This window comes from Paramormyrops kingsleyae, chromosome 8, assembly GCF_048594095.1.
Source record: "Paramormyrops kingsleyae isolate MSU_618 chromosome 8, PKINGS_0.4, whole genome shotgun sequence".
Lineage (NCBI taxonomy): Eukaryota > Metazoa > Chordata > Actinopteri > Osteoglossiformes > Mormyridae > Paramormyrops > Paramormyrops kingsleyae.
In genome coordinates this window covers 9,252,927-9,270,590 of record NC_132804.1, presented here as the reverse complement: position 1 = coordinate 9,270,590, position 17,664 = coordinate 9,252,927, and the positions used below count along the sequence as shown (strand labels likewise).

The 17,664-nt window shown below is 45.8% G+C and overlaps 3 protein-coding genes across 4 annotated transcripts in view; 2 read left to right on the top strand and 1 right to left on the bottom strand.

Annotated features, from left to right (window-relative positions):
* The window catches only part of igsf21a (immunoglobin superfamily, member 21a), a 169,815-nt gene extending 163,740 nt beyond the window's left edge, over nucleotides 1–6,075 (top strand). The window contains exons 9-10 of the mRNA XM_072715135.1: nucleotides 2,116–2,154; nucleotides 4,060–6,075. Coding sequence (XP_072571236.1) covers nucleotides 2,116–2,154; nucleotides 4,060–4,136 — 116 coding nt within the window. The 3' untranslated portion in view covers nucleotides 4,137–6,075. The remainder of the gene's footprint in view (nucleotides 1–2,115; nucleotides 2,155–4,059) is intronic.
* Nucleotides 6,076–10,685: 4,610 nt separating this feature from the next.
* Nucleotides 10,686–14,482, top strand: klhdc7a (kelch domain containing 7A). Its single transcript, XM_023827555.2, has one exon. It carries the CDS (start codon nucleotides 10,857–10,859, stop codon nucleotides 13,269–13,271), a length of 2,415 nt encoding a protein of 804 aa, XP_023683323.2. The 5' UTR covers nucleotides 10,686–10,856; the 3' UTR covers nucleotides 13,272–14,482.
* Nucleotides 14,483–15,511: 1,029 nt separating this feature from the next.
* Nucleotides 15,512–17,644, bottom strand: cfap107 (cilia and flagella associated protein 107). Of its 2 annotated transcripts, none has more exons than XM_023827561.2 (4): nucleotides 17,274–17,638; nucleotides 16,578–16,694; nucleotides 16,052–16,217; nucleotides 15,512–15,884 (listed from the first exon to the last, which is right to left on the bottom strand). In XM_023827561.2, the coding sequence occupies exons 1-4, from the start codon at nucleotides 17,379–17,381 to the stop codon at nucleotides 15,646–15,648; spliced, it is 630 nt and encodes a 209-aa protein (XP_023683329.2). In that variant the 5' UTR covers nucleotides 17,382–17,638; the 3' UTR covers nucleotides 15,512–15,645. The 2 variants fall into 2 exon arrangements, with proteins under 2 accessions (XP_023683329.2, XP_023683330.2); XM_023827562.2 differs by having other exon boundaries at nucleotides 15,713–15,884; nucleotides 16,048–16,217; nucleotides 17,274–17,644.
* Between the last annotated feature and the right edge of the window lie 20 nt (nucleotides 17,645–17,664).

Here is a 17,664-nt window from a genome sequence, read left to right as displayed (position 1 = left end):
ACATTGTTACCTGAATATCCCGTTAATGTAACTAATGTTGAAAAACATCGTTTTATGATAAATATTACTGTAAACGTGACACCCGGCCTTGAACCCATGTCCACTGACGTGCAAAGCAGCAGGGTTACTCACTGCCCTATCATGCCCTTTATTTCTTTGTACATTATTATCCTTATTTGCAGTGGTAGTAGCAGGATAACATTCTGGGAACATCAGGAAAACAGGACACTTTGATGGTCTCCATACCGTAATCGTGATGTTCGGTAAACAAGGATTGAATTTAGTGATCAGTGTTCACTAAACTGTTAACACACCACAGAGCAAAGAAATTCGTCCTCTGCATTTAACCCATATGTGACATAGCAGGGGGCAGCTAATTCAGCGCCCGGGGAGCAGTGCCTCAATCGTTAAGCCACCACTGCCCACACACTTAAAGAACAAAAAAATTGGTTTATACTCTGGCTCCATGAAGTTTTTCGTCGCTCCTCCTTCTTCCTCCCCCATGTCTCGAAAGTTCACCCTGGAAGTGGCTGCTGGATAATGGTTTGTCTTTCTGCTCAATGGGATTTCAGCCAGGACTCAGGGTTGCTGATGTTCCTCATCCTTAAGCCAGCCTGGTGTGTCTCGGGCCTCGTGCTTCGGATCAGGGCTCTGCTGAAAGGTCTGATCTAAGCGCTGAGGACTTTGTTTTAGTCTAGCAGGCTGGAACATCCCTTCCCATGCCATTTACCTGAACTTCATTCTAGCCGTTTTATCCCCAGTCTTAATAAAGCTTACAGGCTCTGTTGAAGGAGAGGTCCTCCAGGGCCCAGAGCGAACAGTGTCCAGCAAACAATGGATCGAACGATACAATTCGGTTTTGCACCTTTAAGTTCCCAAAAATCTGGTGCCACCTAACATTTGTGAGCGATTTTTACAGTATATTTAACTTGATACCCCATTTTTGTACTGGATCCCATTGCTTTTAATGAATACCTCAGATACCAGTTGGATAGCACATCTTGGGCCCTGGGCCCAGTATCTCTTTAAAAGCTTTCTCAGAGGGCAATCTCTCCTGAGCTTCCTCCCAAACACCACCAGGGGGTTCAAAGTTGAGCTCCATTCCTTAATGACGGAGTACTCTGAACCCAGAGGAAAATTCTGAGAGTTCGCTGTCTTATTCCTACCTTGTTTGTGACTTTTTCTCTTACTTTGAATGTTGTTTCGTCTTCATGGTTAGTGGCCACGGTAAGAAATCACTGGCAAACCTTACAGGGACTGCTGCTTTTAATCAGGCAATCAGCAAGGACCTACTCACTGGGAACAGGCAGAGGTGGATAGTTCAGGTCCAGAAAGTAAAAATCCAGAACAAGATTTTGTTTCAGCCAACCAGTGGAGAGCTCTGTGACTGTGAGCCTTTATTCTGAGCTGGTTGGTTGAAACAAAATTTGATCTGTATTCTTACTTTATGGACATATTCTACCCTCCTTGTGGAATAGGCACCACACCTACTAATTCAGTGGATCATCTGTGTACCTACTCACACACAGTAGGAGTCTGACCACTGAATGATTGGCCTTTTGCCTATTAGAACATAACAACATAAGAAATTTACAAACGAGAGGAGGCCATTCGGCCCATCAAGCTCGTTTGGGGAGAACTTAACTAATAGCTCAGGAAGACTATTCCATACTCTAACTGCATGCTGTGTAAAGAAGTGTTGTATCAAATTCAGTTAAAAATGTTCTGCCGCTAATTTCCACCTATGGCCACAAGTTCTAGTATTTAAACTAATATTAAAGTAGCCATTCGGTTGAACAGCATTGATACCTGTTAGACTCTTATATGTATCTTTCTTGTTTTTCTTTGGGTATGTTTGTGTACAGTGTGTATTAAATATTAAATGCTGCCTCTGAGAGTCACGGTCAAAAGCCTGAAAGGAATTATTCAACTGTGTGAAAACTGTGTGAACATCCGCATGTGATGGACATAAAGCGAGATAAAACATAAAGTCAGCTTCTTGCTACGAGCGACTGCTGATCTGTGGGACGTGAAGTACAATCTGCAGCAGGCAATGTGAGTCCCTCCAAGCTTCGAGCGGCCCAATCATCTTCCCTGTTCTCTCTTTCTCCACAGAGAACCCGAGCATGATGAAAAACACCCAGAACCAGAACAGTGAGTATAATCTGGCCGGTCGGTCTCCCTGTAATGCTGTACTGCTGGCCTTCTCTCTGCCAGAACCGTCCACCGTTCTGTTACAAAAAGTCAAGAATAAAGGAAACCTGAACTTCGTCTCTTAGGCAGTGTAGCGGGAAAGGATGTGGAGGTTCTCCACCTTATTTGTTCCTGTAAGATACTCTCCAATGTGCAGCATCTGCGGGCTGTAGAGATACAGTTAGCCTAGCGCGATTCTCAGCACACTGGATGCAACTCGATGGCAGCTGGAGGGCTGGGGGGGGGGCGGCAGTAATTATTCGATTCTATAGTTTTTCCTGTCACTTTGCTTTCGTTAATGGGGTGGATGAGGTGATTAGATGACCACCCCCAAGAGGAACACAGTAGAAATAATGAATAATTACATCAGTTACGGTGAATTACATCACACCCTAGTGTGTCAGCATCTCCAACGTCTTCATTTCACTCGTGGGGGGGAGGTCATGTCTGACCATGTTTTGTTCCAACATTTGGTAAAAGCTAGAACTGTAGAACTCCACAACCAGCTTGCTTGTCCTTCTTGAATGTGGCCAAGATGAAATGTACAGACGCAGCTAATGTGCGATTATTTTATTTCATTCCAGAGGTTAATTGTACTGAGTATCTAATGATATGAATAAAATATGTGCAGTGGCAGTTCTGGGTAGTGTGAGTGTGTTTGCGTGTGTGTCTGTCGGGAGGCTAGCACACTGCTATATGCTCTAGCTCTTCAGCTCATCTCCCCCTGCTGGCAGGGACGGGAATTTGAATATGCAAATCGTCTTCCCACACGCAGAGACACACAGGCACAGTTCCTCCAAGCAGGTGTGCCCTCTCACAGGACTGAATGAGGTCACCTCACTCCCTCTGCAGCCCTCACCACTGCACATAGTCGGCCATGAGTCTGACCTTCGAACCCCCTCCCCCCCCCCTTCACAGGACACACACATGTAATCTAATGCAAGACTTTATGAGAATCAGGAACAGTAGACAGAACGAGGGAGAGGGCGAGAGAGCAGGTCTCATCAGACTCTGCTGAAGAGTGATTCAGACCTTTTCAAATTTCTTTCATATATATATATATATATATATATATATATATAATCTAGTAGAAATGATGGCATCCACAGCACTGTGTGGGAGGACTCATCCACTGGCAAGGGCATTGCTTATATGTGACGGCCCATTATATACAAAGTAATGTCTAATTGCATATAGTATATTAGCTCAAACATATTTGTTTCGCCAGAGAGAACAAAACATCTCTCGTTTGTAACACCCTTGTCTGAATTACTTTTTCCTAACATTGCTTTTAGAGAAAGACTTATGAGTCACATGAGAAAAGATGAAAAGCTGTAATGACGAGAGAACGCGGAGGGGGGGTTGGCAGGGGGAGTAGATTTTTTTGGTGTAACCTTCTTTAAACATGTCCTGCTATGCCTGTAGATGAAGTGAGACCCCATCTGACTCCTGTTTTTTAGATCTGTGAATCCTTGCATTTTCAGGTCCACCATCAGAATCCCTGAAATGTAACTGGTAACATCAAGGACTTTCGTCATTGTGCTGTTGGAATATTGCTTTGATCCTGGGGAAAGACAGCAAGGAGGGCATCTCAGTACAGTTATACCCTCTCCTTTGGGATTTTAATATAACAATGAAAAATGTTCATATATCCCGCCCTACTGAACGAATGAGGAAAACGTCAGTGTTTGAACGGATCTTTCTGGCAATTAGCAAATTCCTGCCTTCTTTAGTTTTTGCCTGGATTTGTCAGAATCTCCTTGCCCAGGAGGGGGGGGGGGGGGGTGCCTCAGTGCTGCTGTGCATGACTGCGTCAGGTTGTTCTGAGTAACACTGTAAACTCCACCCCACCCCCCACATCTGCAGATGCAGCAGCCCGGGTGGATGCACTGGGACTGATGGTGACTGCGCTGATTTTCACAGTGGCCGCCGAGCTGACGTGAGTCCCCAAGGCCAGACCGCTCCATCCCAAGCCTTCTTCAGTCACCCCCCCCACCCCACACCCTCCCGCCCACTTTGCTCGGCTCCGCCCCTCGAGCCCGCCCCTTCCTGTCTGCCAGGAAGTGGCGCCGTCGCCAGAGAGCGCTCAACTTCCTTTTTGTAAATCATCAGAAGAAGAAACATACAGAAGGAAAAAAGAAATCTTCAATTAAAGGACCTTCCCTACTGTGTATGTCTTCTTGTCCCACCTCTGCCTGTACATCAGTAAAAACAAATGTTGTTTAAAAAAAGGAAATGGGGAAAAAAAAAACATCCTTCTTTTAATTTATTTGAACACGATGACATTTGTCTTGTACAGCCCTCTTAAAAGAAGTCGTGTGGGCAGGCCCACCATACGACCGACCCCCCCAGCCCCAGACACACCCCCATTTCGTCTTGTGTACTCTATGCAGAAACCGTTATCAGTAGGAATACGTTTAAGAATATCGTTCTGGTCCTATGCTCTTGTTATCTGTTTTCCTTTTTTTTAACTGACTCTAGGTTGGAATGTACAAGCGGACTTTGCTCTAAGCACTACGAACTGGTGTATTCTCCCAGATAGAAAACACAGGACTCTCCCTTTCTAAATGTATTTTTGTGTACATCCCTGTAAATAATAAAATGATAAAGAATAATAATTATAATAATAATAACTCTAAGAGGAGGGGTGTTGTTGGAATGCAAGGAAGACAAGCTGACTTTGCCAATGTTAATGGCATTTTCCGCGCTTGTCCATTCCCAGGGCGATTTTCAGAGGGCCACCGTAAGCCAAGAAGAGGCCTTTAAAAATGGCCGCAGTTATTCTTTCATGGGGCAAAGCGTGTTTGGTGCACCCCTGTCTGCTTTCGCGGGTTTCCCCCTGTTTGTGCGCTCCGTTGTTATTTTTTTCCGGAACTTTCCGTTTCCACCGCATCCCTGCTTTTTGGGTCATGTTGCCGAGCAGCACAGCCTGCGGAGCCAGGATCTCCATTCATATGGTTTCACGTGTTTTAACCTCATGTCATGTCTGTTTGGTGGGTTTAACCAAGGTGGAAATAAAGGCGATGTTTTTAACGGATCTGGGCTGTGTTGAATGAGCCAGTCTCCCTCCTCCACATCCTTCTCGGTGTTACCACAGCAGCACGGTTCCATAATCCAAGATCGTCTACTATTTTATCTAATATTTTAGTAATCATTTGTGCACAGGACATAACCCATTGGTACAATGGTGGCAGGGTCGTGTTAGTGGCTTTCCATGTTAGCACACCATGTTTAGGTTGGTACAGTCTGCTCCCCCCCCCCATGTTAAAACATTTGAATGGAGAAAATAAAAATGACGGGACTGTGGTTTGGGTTCTGATTGTACAGTGGTGACTTTTGAAAAAGCACTTAAGGTTACCAAAATGCTTCGTGATACGGGGGGGTACTGACATTTAACACCCAGCAGGGAAGTAAAAGATGAAAAGCCTTTTTTATGAGAGAAGTGAACTGAAAACTTTAATCACCTGTAAAATCATGTACAACTCTTACAAATCAGCCACCTGTGAATGGTCCCATCGACTTGAATGTGTTATTAGCTCAGAGTATGAGACATGTTTTAAAATATTACATAATACATTTGTGTTATTCCATTGTAATGTATGTCTGATGTTGCATAGCTCACTTGATATTCCGGTCTGGTCTTGTTGCTTGCTCGGTTAAGACTTGTTTTCCTAAGACCCTGTGCAGGACCTACAGATTAGAGTGATGTATTCAATTTAAAACTGCTAAATTAAACCTGAACCCAAATCCAGTCCGGTTTCGGATCACAGAAGTTAACTAACCATGTCATACAGATGGTTATAGAGCCTAAATTTCATGTACATATTGGGTAACATAACAACAAGTGCCTTGTAGGTTTCCCCTAATAAAGTCTTGACCGCATTTCAACTGTCTTGTTCTCAGTTACTTAAAGGTCAACAGGATATGAGGTGGTGAGGAAGTCCCTCCTACTGGGCTGCTTTTTTCCATGGGTGGAGTCTAAAGCGACTCTCGTTTCGAAGAGTCTGTCTCATGTATTCACAACATGAACCAGTTTCTTCATTATCATTCACCATGCGGAGAAATCACTCCTCCTCCAGTTGATGTTTACCTGCCGCTGAAAAAAGAGTAAAATGGCCCCTTAAACGTTTCAAAGTCTCTCCTAAACCTGCTGCATTTTGTCCTGATCCCAAAGTCGCACGTTCTACCTCATGGCTCAGTTCTGAGAATTTCATCCTTGTTACTATTCAGGTGGAAAAAAAAAATTGCAAGTTAAGCTATTGTAGGCACAGCCTGTATTAAAGGATTATGGCTGAAGCCGTAGGCAGGAGTGGGGATGTGTGGAGCCCATCCTGTGAGAGGTGGCTATAAAACCCCACATCCACTCCCTCCATCCCTGTGATGACTGCACAATGAACTGAAGAATGCATTTTTCTCTTCTCATTTTTCTTTAGTATACTCATTTAGTATACAGGCCGAAATGGCTGTGTGACTGAGGATTCGATCTGCGCCGCCATGACATTAAAACGCCCGAAATGTGCATTAAAACACTGATTGTGTGTTGATGCTGTGATAACAGTCTTTATGGAAACCGAGGCGCGACCTCGGAGATGCATTCACCACTTCTCTACTGAGGGTTTGATGGCAATATGTAAAAAAAAAAATTTTTTTAAAAGAACAGGAAAGTGTAAATAAAAATAAATATTGACACGTTGTACACTCTTGTTTGTTGGTCATATTCCCATACTTCCCACTTTATGTAATTGTCATTTGGCATTGTTCCTATGGTCAAATCATATTTTTTTTCCAATTATTACTTATTTTTACATCACAACCTCAAGCTAATATAATTCAATAGTGAGGCCCTTTTGAAGAAAAGATCGCATGCATTTGCTGTGCGTCGCTGTGTGCATGCCACTGAATTTTATCGTGTGAAAAAAGAGAGATGGCTTCTTCCATCTGAGTTAGCTTGGGATTAATGCTACTCGAGGTCCAGTGTGACCTTGAAACCGATGCAGTGTTTGGAAAACGCGGCAGTCCGAGCGGAAGCGCTGCATCCCTGCGTGTTTCCCTCCGCAACGTTTTTTTGTTGAAAAGCTTTATTCAGATGCTAATGTCCACAACAGCGCAGGCATCCATCTTAACAGAAGCACTGTGGGTTTTTCAGCACGTCGTTAGAGAAGAAACAGGACAAAAATCACATGGCTTATGGATATTAAAACTGACTCATACAGAATGAATTCATACCCATGGAATTAAACAGACCATCACTAGAACCACATGAACCCTAACAATGTACATTCAAATCAGTTCATATAACTGATTCCTGTGACTCCAGTAAACCAAACTAAATGACCACCAGTAAGTCCTCACCTCCTAGTAACGTATCAGAAGGAATATTTGCGTTATACAAGGGATTACCATCTTTTAATGGGCAGAAGTTATATGTTCATATTTACATGTTATTGTTGACTAAAAGTTATTAGAATAAGGACAAAAATCTAAATCACTTGAAGGACCCACGGCAAGATAGCCGCTTCTTCTGTGGTAAGCCGAGGCTGATGCTCTCAGATAGCATCCCGCCAGGACCGGGCAGGACAGCAGAACCGCCCATTTCAACACTACCCCTGCGGTCAGGTGTTCCAATTTAGTGTTTTTAATCCATCCCCTAGGGCTGGTATACATGAAAGATCTTGATGGTGTTGTGGGAGGCATGCAACAAATGTGTTTATGTTTGCCTGCTGGGGTGGGGGGAGGGTCAGTCTTTCTGTGTAAACACATTTTTAATTACAGAAGTGAGACCATTGTAGACTTCACAGACTGTGCCACTGGGGCGACGTTTGTCAGTAATTCTGCGTGTGCTTTGAGCTACTTCCAGCGTAAACATGCATGTGAACGACACTAGAACACATACTACACCTCCTAATAACTGGCCGTGAAGCTGTATCCCAGCATTCCATGGGCATGTTTGCCGTATGACATCAGAAACGTGAGACTTTAGACAGCAGCTGCAGGTGATGTAATGGGCCTCAGGCTGGTTCGCACCGAGCCTCGCCGTACCACTGCCCGCCTTCCCTTAACCTCACATCCCCCCGGTGCAGCTCTTCAAAACACAAACCGGGATGGATTGGGGTCACAGAGCGTTCATCTGCAGCCCAGCCAGGCCCCCATCTTACTAGGCAATTGGCAATGGGTTTTTTTTTTTTTTTGGGGGGGGGGGGGGAGGGAGCAAGCATGTCACATGCAAATAGTATCAGCTACGGTTGGGGAGGGAGGTCAAAAAGGATGAAAAGCAAAAAATAAAAAATTATAATGAAGATCACCTCCATCTCTGGGGAGGATGGCACTGATCTAAACATGAAGATACTGTTCTTCTGCGTGACCCAGTGCCTCTTTTTACACTGTGTCTCACTGCCTCTGCCAGCCAGACCGTGACACTGGCAGTGATGGTGAAAGAGATGGTGACATTGAAGGTGACAGTGATGGCGATGATGACAGTCACAGTGGGTGGCAGTCCCCATAACGTGGTAAATATCCGGTTTCCTGGTCCCCATAAGGGAAAACTCTATTTTATAAACTGCTGACTGCTGATAAACCGGTGACTGCTATGAAAAAACTAAAAATGCAAAAACTCTTGTATTTTGTTAGGTTACTTATGGTTATGGTTAGGGCAGCGTAGGGGTTAAGGTTGTCATAGTTAGCGTTAGCATTTTTCCCATTGAAATGAATGAGCGGTCCCCATAAGGATATGTTTACCCTACATGTGTGTGTGTGTGTGTGTGTGAATTTATAAAAACTCCTGCCATAACAGCAGGCACATCCAGCATCCAGCCGAATGACTGAAAGTGCTCCTTTTCGAGGTTCTAAGTGTCGCTTCCCAATGACCAACAAAATATAGGCAGGGTCGTCCACCGCACCTGGCAAAAATAACCCTAAACCACAGAAAAACGCTGGCGCCACAGACTGTAGCCTCTGCCACAAGGCAGCAGCTGACTCCTTCGGGTCCCTCAGTGAGTCCGGTGGGTGCAGGATGACCTGACAGCCTGCCACCCTCTGTGCCTGGCCATGTGGTGCCCATTCTTATGCCTGTATGCTGGAGGTGCCTCTGCCAATCCAACCCCACCCCCCCCATCCACTTCCTTGAAAACCGCCTGTGAAACATTATCGCTTATCAAAAAAATTTAAAAATAAAGAAAGAAAACAAATTGCAGAGAATTTTTTTTTTTTTTTCCAGATGGCAGCTTCCCTGCCGCGTGGTTAAAGAGGCAGGAAAAGCAGCGGAGGCATAGTTTGGAAGCCCTTTAAATGCTTGGATGGCTTCCGTTTTCATTAGGAAAAAAAATGTGGCAGGAAAAAAAAATTAGAAAAGAAAAAACTGCCAACTTCATTGTTCCGAAAGGCTCTGCCTGGCTGGCAGGCAGGACGCGGTGGGTAGAGCGCAGCTTCCAGTGTGGGAGGGGTGGTAAATAATTCAACGTAAAGAGCCTTTCTGGTTCGGGTTGCTTTTATTCAGCTCGCAGGCACTGCTATCAGGTGTCCAGGTAACTCCTGCGTCTGAAGCGACTCATATGTCTGCCTGTGACCTCCTTCGCAAGGGTCAGCGCTTTGCTGTCATGGAAACGGCGGCTGAGGCAGACTATTGTTGTTTTGTTTTGAGATTGCGCCATCGATCGAGTAGAATTCTAAAAAACAAAAAATAAAATCACTAATCAATGACTCGTCTATATCAGGTGATTAGGAGCTCTATTTTCAGTGCCATTAAAAGACGATAAAATCAACGTGACACATTTTTGGCATGTCATGGGCCAGTGTACCATTAAAGATGTGGCACTATACCCTGGGGACCACTGGCTCAACTCAGCAGGTTCCGTCTTTATCCTTAACCAGGGTACTAAACCTGAATTTGCCCACATAAGTATCCAGCCACACATCCTTATGGATAAGGGCTGTGTTGTTGAATGAAAATGCTGGACTAAGTAAATAAAGACAAAATATATAATATACAGAGTAAAGAGGATTACAGAAACAAGGGGAGTGGGAAATACTCCTGGCATTCGCCTATGCAAAGAGTTGTGTCCTGTTGCAAGGTAAACAGTTGGTGCTTCCCTCCCTTTAAGCAAACCATAGTTCTCCCAAAAACAAGCACACATGTGATAGGAGTTATGTTTGTGAATGTGTGCTGCAGCGTCTCCCTGGCGCCCTTGGGGAATCAGCACGCGCACCTACAGTTAATACAGATTAAGCAGCACGGGGAGGGGAGGGGAGGGAATTCACAAAGTCCTGCTATCAAGCAGCACAAGAGGACAAACACATAGCTCAGTCCGATATTGCAGCCTCGTGAAGCAAACATGCCAGGTTGTACCTGAGGGATTAGTAAAATGATTATTAGTTTTGTTGTGTTCTTTAAAAAAAAAAAAAACAAAAAAAAAAAACATCTAGGCAAGTTAAAAAAAGACTTTGAACCCAATGTAGGTAGGTTGTAGCTGTGGCCCCACCCTGGATGCAAATCAGGAAACAAAAGAGGCCAGTGGTCAGGTGTCAGGTTCACAGATGCCCTCTGGAAGTAAAGCTAAGACGCGACAGACAGAAGCCGGAGCTGGCGATGCGGGTGGTCAGGCTTTTGCTCTGAGCCATTGTTTTCACGTGCTGTACCTGACCTCCTCCCCCCTGGGCCGAGCACAGCGATGCCCATCGCAGACTTGCTGGGCGTGCAGTTGGACATGCAGATGCTGGGGAAGCTGACGGTTTCGGTGGCGGCCGTGCTGCTGGTGTCCTGGGCGTACAGGTTTTACAACTCCAGAAACCGGACGGGACAACAGGGGCAGCTGGCTCCCCCGGACGACGACCCTCTGCCACCGAGTCTCGCTACCCAGTCCCCGGGCCTCTGCAGCAGCTGCCAGGGAGAGCTGCAGCAGCAAAACGACATCGCAACCGAGCTTGCCGACGGAGCCGCGCAACAGAAAGAGCATGAGTCACCCCCGAGGAATGTGAAGGAGAGTGTCGTACTGTACCCTCGGCCTGACGGAGAGATAGGACCACGAGAAGAAGACAGTGCGGAATATCCAGGGCAGGCTGAGACGATGGAAAAGGAGACTGACAATGGCACCGCACAGCAGGATGCACCTGCAGAGGATTCGACATTCTCAGTTAAGGACATTGCCCATAAAGCCGTTAAGCCTTTGAGCCTGTCAAATCTGGAGGAAGCTGATGAGTGCGGGACGGGAATTACCCTCTCTCCTCACCTTGCAACTCAACGCTCTCCTTCCGACAGTGGCCAGGTGAGTACGAGCCGGCCTCGGTCCCCCTGCTTGCTACGGAGTCTGGAACCCTGCACAAAGGTAGGCCGAGAGCTCAGGCACGATGCTGGAAGCCTGGGCACCTTCTCTAGCTTCCAGTCAAAGGCCGCTGTTGTGGTGAAAGATGGAGACCTTTTGCTGGATAGGCCCGGGGATAGGCTTGTGGAAGTGCGGAGCAAGATCTATGATTACTATGTGGAATCTTCTTCAGAGTCCATCTTAGATAGAGGGCCAAGGACTGCAGGCCACTGCAGCCCTGGGCCCAATCTGGGAGTCCATGAAAGTGCCTCCAGAGACCTGCAGATAAGCAGGCGCAGCAGCGGAAGCAGCAGCAGCAGTGAGTCAACCTCGCTGTACAGCCCCATCACCTCGCCCTTGATCATGCGTGACATTGTTATCCCGCCAGACCACAGTGAGGATAGCCCCGCTTCGATTGACAGGTGCCCTTCGCCATTCAACAAGCCACGGCTCATCCGGAAGGACAGCTACCTGCAGATCACGGAAAACTCAGACCTACAGATCCCCTGTGGCAGCCCGGCTTCAAGGTCTCGATCCCCTTCTTCTGAGAGTTCAAGCCCCGTCGAAGACCCCGTAGGCCACAATGAAACTACAAAACACAGCTTAGAAACAGTTGCGGGAATGAATTTCTTACAGATGCCTCTGGATGGTACTGGCATCCCAGAGCTGGAGAGCCTACAAGGGAAACTAGACTTGGGCAACTGTTTGCAAGCCCTGAGTTTAGCCCGGAAGTATGGGCATGAGACCCTCCAGCAAGCTGCCCTCAAAGTCATGTCTGACAACTACCTTCAGGTGTTGAGAGACCCCGAGCTGTATGGAAGGCTCAAGGCTGGAGACAGGGCTGAAATTCAAAAGCAGCGCATGCGGGGCAGGCAGTACCTAACTGTCGCCGACATTGACCCCCAAGACTGGATGGGCGCCCGATGCCAGACGGAGGAGCCGGACCATCCGAAGACGTCTAGTCGTCTTTACTACTACGACGACTATATGGACAGCTGGCACGCCCTCTGCACACTGCCCAGAGAAGTCATTTCCAAGGGATGCTCTATGTGTACCATGGACAACTACCTCTTCATTGCCGTGGGCTGTGAGGGCGTCGACCGGGACATCAGGCCATCGAGGAGGGTATTCTGCTACAACCCAGTCACCTCCATCTGGAAGGAGATATGCCCAATGAATGAGGCACGGCCCCAGTGCAAACTGGTGGCTCTGCTGGGGTACATCTATGCTATCGGGGGTGAGTGCCTTAGCACCGTCGAGCGCTACGACCCGCGGACAGACCGCTGGTCCTTCGTGGCGCCGCTGCCCAATGACACTTTTGCCGTCGCACACCGAGCCACAGCTTGCCAAGGGGAGCTCTTTGTGTCGGGAGGGACCCTGAGGTACACACTACTGCGCTACAACCCCCGGGCCAATGTCTGGAGACAGAGCTTGATTGTCGGTAGCAAGGAGAGGACCACGGAGATGGTAGCCCTGAGGAGCTTCCTGTACCGCTTCGATATCAGCCCGTCGCTGGGCCTTTCTGTGTACCGCTACCACACCGTGGCTCGACTGTGGTACGAATGTTGCTCACGGCGACTCCAGGATTGCCAGACCTTCCAGTGTGCTGTCCTGGGTGACGTCATCTACTGCATCAACCGCCAGTTCAACATGAGGTTCCTGGCTGATGAGGTGTCCCCTGATTTTGTTGCAGAGGACCTGAAGGTCCTTTCTGAGGCGAAGGGCATGCTCTTCCCCTTCATCCTTTCCTTTCCTGACAAGGAGACTCTCCAGACCAGGGTGTGAGCAAGGTCAGTCCATGCTAGTGTAACAGCCCAGGCCAAAACACGCTGCAACCTTTATCCTCCATATCAAGGGTGTAAATTTGGGTATGGACTGTAGGGACATGTCCCTACCAATAGTGTCGGAGTACCATGTGTTTAGGGGAGTTCGAGGTTCAAGTCTTATTTGGGCCCTACCAATGCTGAAACCAAACCTATGCCCTTGCAAAGTATCATAGAATTATTTTGAAAAAAAAAATAGTTTCTTTCACCACTTGTGGCCTATCTAGATACAAATGATTTCAGAAAAAAAATACATATTTTTTTTTAAGAAATTTGTAAATACAACATAAATATGTCTAACAGTTTTGGCGTGCTGCTTTTTGAATCACGACATAATTTCATAAAGATAAGTACACAAAATGCTTTACATAATCAATTTACCTGTACAGGCAAGACAAAAAGATGCTTCCGGCTTGTGTTTAGAAATATATCACAATGTAATCTATTATGATTCAATTGTTTAATATCACTTTGGCTTTTTTAAGCTTTCCTTTGTCAGTTGCCGCTTCCAGCACCCTGCATTTTATTTTCATTTCTCTGGATCTGCTTTTCACAGCACTTTTTCTGTTCCAATAATTTCTGCGGCCTTTCTATTGCCAGAGGCGAGCAAAGTCAACAGAGAGATACATAAACACAGACACTTGCACAGAGAGCAGGGTGCTCCATTCATTTGTGGTGTCACCACAGACGCTATCACTCCTGTATTTTATAGCGAAATTGAAATAATGAATGTGCAGTTAAATTTTACAAGGAAATTAGATGTTTTATTGCTTTTTTGATTTCTTTTTTTTTTTTTTTTTTTTTGCAGTTTTTGAAAGTAACTGCTGCCATTTTCGGGCAACAAAAGTCTTTATTTATATGGTGCAAGAAGGTTTGCCTGGATGAAAATACAGGTTAACAGCTTTTCTGAAATACATTGCCAGCTCTGTGCAATGCTAGCAATTCAGTAACAGTTTATAATGTTTTATCTGTCTGCCCATAAACAGCTTTGTATGAAATGTAGGTGATCAGTTACAGTTTGTGTTTTTATGGTGAAATGTAATATAAATTTCTCATTATTATCTTGCTTGAATGCATGTTTACCTTGTTTATTAAGATAGATATTTGGTGTTTTTTTTTTCTAGGTTATAAACATATATGTATTTGCAATTTAAATAAAATTTCTAAAGCCTGTTCTGTGCTTAGTGCCACAAACAAATTTCAAGATGAGCACCAACGAGGAATAACACTAATCGGTGTCTAAAAATAAGATGCCATCAAATATTTACATTCCCGTCACAGGTCTGCCTCCTGTGCGCAGGCAGGTCTTATTTGATCATGACTTCTTCTGCCATAATTGCTTGGGGGAGGACGTATGAAGGTCCAGCTTAGGGTCTCAGAGGTAACCATGACAGTGAACGATTACCTTGCAGTGAAGACACCCAACAGAGAAAAACAAGCAAATGAAAGATGGGTCATATATGTCAACAGTTACCCTACGATTCGGAATAACAATATTTGGTCTTGTGAGGTTTGCCTCTTATGTTATTTCACCAGGAATAACAGCGCTCTCAGATACACTTGTATCCAGTTTCATGTGCCTGTGTTTCTAATAGTGAAAAATGTTTAACTGGTCACAAAGCATAAGGTTCGACTTGTACTTCAGCCAAAAACAGGTCATCTTGAAAACCCAAGATAAACACTAGTTTCAAAAAGCTTAGCCCCAGGAATGTGCTGCCACCTAGAGGCTAACAGGCAACATTGTCTCCTCCTCCATGCTCAGATATTTTGCTGCAAATGCGCAAACACAATTCATACACATGCAATGTGCACACGCTCATGCTGAAGTGAATATCAGAGGTACAGACGTGCGGGGGGGCTTCGACAGCAGGAGGGCAAAGACACAGATGGCTGACCATCAAACATAAGGATGTTTGATTCCCCATAATTAAACACTTTGATTCCCTGTAATTAAACACCTAATGGAAAGAGAGTCCAACTGGTCCCCTCAGATGTGTCCCAGAATCACTTGCTGCTCCAGTACTCGCAAAACAGCCCGGTCAACCCTGGGGTGTCAAGAAGGACGTTCCTTCAAGCGGTTTGATCTGACACAGGTTTACAAATACTCCTGGACATGAGCAATAGTGAACAGGGTAATTTTTTAGATGTCCTCTCTTTGAAGTGAACTACAACAGGATCAAGTGAGATATCGAGTAAATGCAATTTAATACCCAACTTTATTTTTGTTTTATTTTCATATAATTTACTGCCACATATAACTTCATGAATAGGATCTAGCTCACAGGGTCGGGCCGGGAGCTGGTTCACCAGCAGGGAATGTGGCCACAGCTAAGTGCCTACATTTGAGCTAGAACAGGCAGGCGGCTTGTGGTGTCGTTGACTGTGCAGCTGCTTGAAGGCCATCGTCGGCCCCGTGCCGCATCACTCGCGGGACCAGCAGGAGCGGAAGATGAGCGGATGGAGCAGGTCTGGACAAAGGCAGAGGGGGAGGGGCAGGAGACAGCAGGCAGAGCATCCCGCCGCGGCCCCCACCTGGCTCGCCACGACTCAGCCAGACCAAAGTTCGTTGGTGGGCCTGAAAAGATGAGATGGTGAAACGGGTTGGGATTCCCCACACGTCTGTGATCATTTCCACTCAATTCCACGCCATAATAAAAACACCTGTCCCTTGTACCAACAGAACAGATGCTCCGGCACCTTTATGATGTCATTATCATATGATGGCAGCCAGACCCCACCTACTTTGAACAGGATGGTCCGACCTCTCGGGCACCCAGGCCAGCTTGTCGGGGTGCCATGACCTCAGGGTAGAGCTGGGCTTGCGGCCGTACATCTCGTCGTACAGGCTGACGAGGCAGTGGGAATGTGGAGTGCCGTGGTGGGATAGAAGCAGCTTTGCAGGGACGCCCTGCGGGGTGGGGGTTCATTTAATGCCGATCTCTAACAATGTCCCACCTCCTTCCCCAGCAGGCCCCTCACTGTACAAGAAAAATTGCACCAGACCCTTTTGTGTGCCAAAAAAATTCCGTGACTACTTTTCTCATCCTTTGTGCAGGAAGATGATTCCCACTCCTTTTGAGGACTTAGCGTTCTAGCCAGCATGGAGCACTGCATTTTCTGGAAGCTTAGTTCTGACAAAAATGATGTGCTCTTCGACTGAAGACAGTTCAGGAGAGACTGAACAGCACCTACAGGGACGGCTAGCATTTAGCGAGTAGCATCCTGCCTACTAAGTTTTGTGGCGGGAGAAGGCTGGTAGTCACCTGACCTCAGCTCTGCGCAGAGCGTCTCCTCTGACAAGGACATCGGGTGTGTGGTCCCTCCGTGGACGGTAATCATGCTGGTAGGTGCTGCTGCCACCAGTTCTGGGAAACTCCTTTGTAAACTATCAACAGCATACATAACTGGATGACCAGGTGTTTAAACATATCGGTAAAAAATGTATAAGTGTATAAAACTAATTACCTAGTACAGGATCAGGGCACTTTCTGGGATATTCTGGACAAGACGCCCGTAAAATGTATGTCAAATGAATATTAATCCTGTTATGTTGTTATATCTCTTTAAGCTAACCTCGGAATCTGAAATTCACATGGTGGTTCAAAATGAGAACTTCTAATTCAAACGGTCCAAGAAGAAGATTCAGTAAAAATACTTAAAAGTAAATAAGCACTTTATAAAATGACTGTCTACGTATAATTATTATTACAGCTATCGGTTTCTACACTTACTACTAGTAATAATACTAGTAATCTCGTTACGACCCCATTACCGGTGGAAGGTTTTATTTTTTTTTCCATAATAACACGTGATAGCATCGCCTTACCCTTAATTGTCACTTTGACAGAAATAAAATCACTATTGCCGCTATTAAAACAGAGTTACCGTCTCTCCTCGAGACCTCGATGATCACTAAAAAGCGCTGCTTCATTCCTATGGTGAGAAAACGAATAAATCACCAAACCTTTAGTTTGTCTTCAGCCCAGTTCCCGATGAGGACTCTGCTGCTGTACTTCCTCTCGATTTTCCACATATCATGCTTCGTCTCGGGTCTACCCATTCCATGCCACATGAAATCATATATGACTGATTTGTTGGTGGAGGGAACCTGCTGCTATCCGTATTAATTTTTAGTTCTATGTTTACAACATGTGGATTAATGATGCACGCGGGAGGCGGTAGTCTGTTGCTATGGATACGACAAACAACGCGAATCCTCATAGATGTGATGAGCTTAATGCAAGTGGATTTTTACCCCCAACCCAAAAGAAAGAAAAAAAGCACAGCACCTTAAATAATAGATAATCTTCTGTGGTTTTGGAAAGCGTAGCGCCTTCCGTACGTGCCGCGTTGCG

What these genes read in the sequence shown, in the direction of transcription:
- klhdc7a (XM_023827555.2), top strand. Translation starts at nt 10,857, where the DNA reads ATGCCCATCGCAGACTTGCTGGGCGTGCAGTTGGACATGCAGATGCTG.
- cfap107 (XM_023827561.2), bottom strand. Translation starts at nt 17,381, where the DNA reads ATGTGGCATGGAATGGGTAGACCCGAGACGAAGCATGATATGTGGAAA. An exon ending in GGGCTGAAGACAAACTAAAG is followed by an intron (nt 16,695 to 17,273) that starts GTTTGGTGATTT and finishes TGCTGTTGATAG; the next exon opens with TTTACAAAGGAGTTTCCCAG. An exon ending in ACGCTCTGCGCAGAGCTGAG is followed by an intron (nt 16,218 to 16,577) that starts GTCAGGTGACTA and finishes CCCACCCCGCAG; the next exon opens with GGCGTCCCTGCAAAGCTGCT.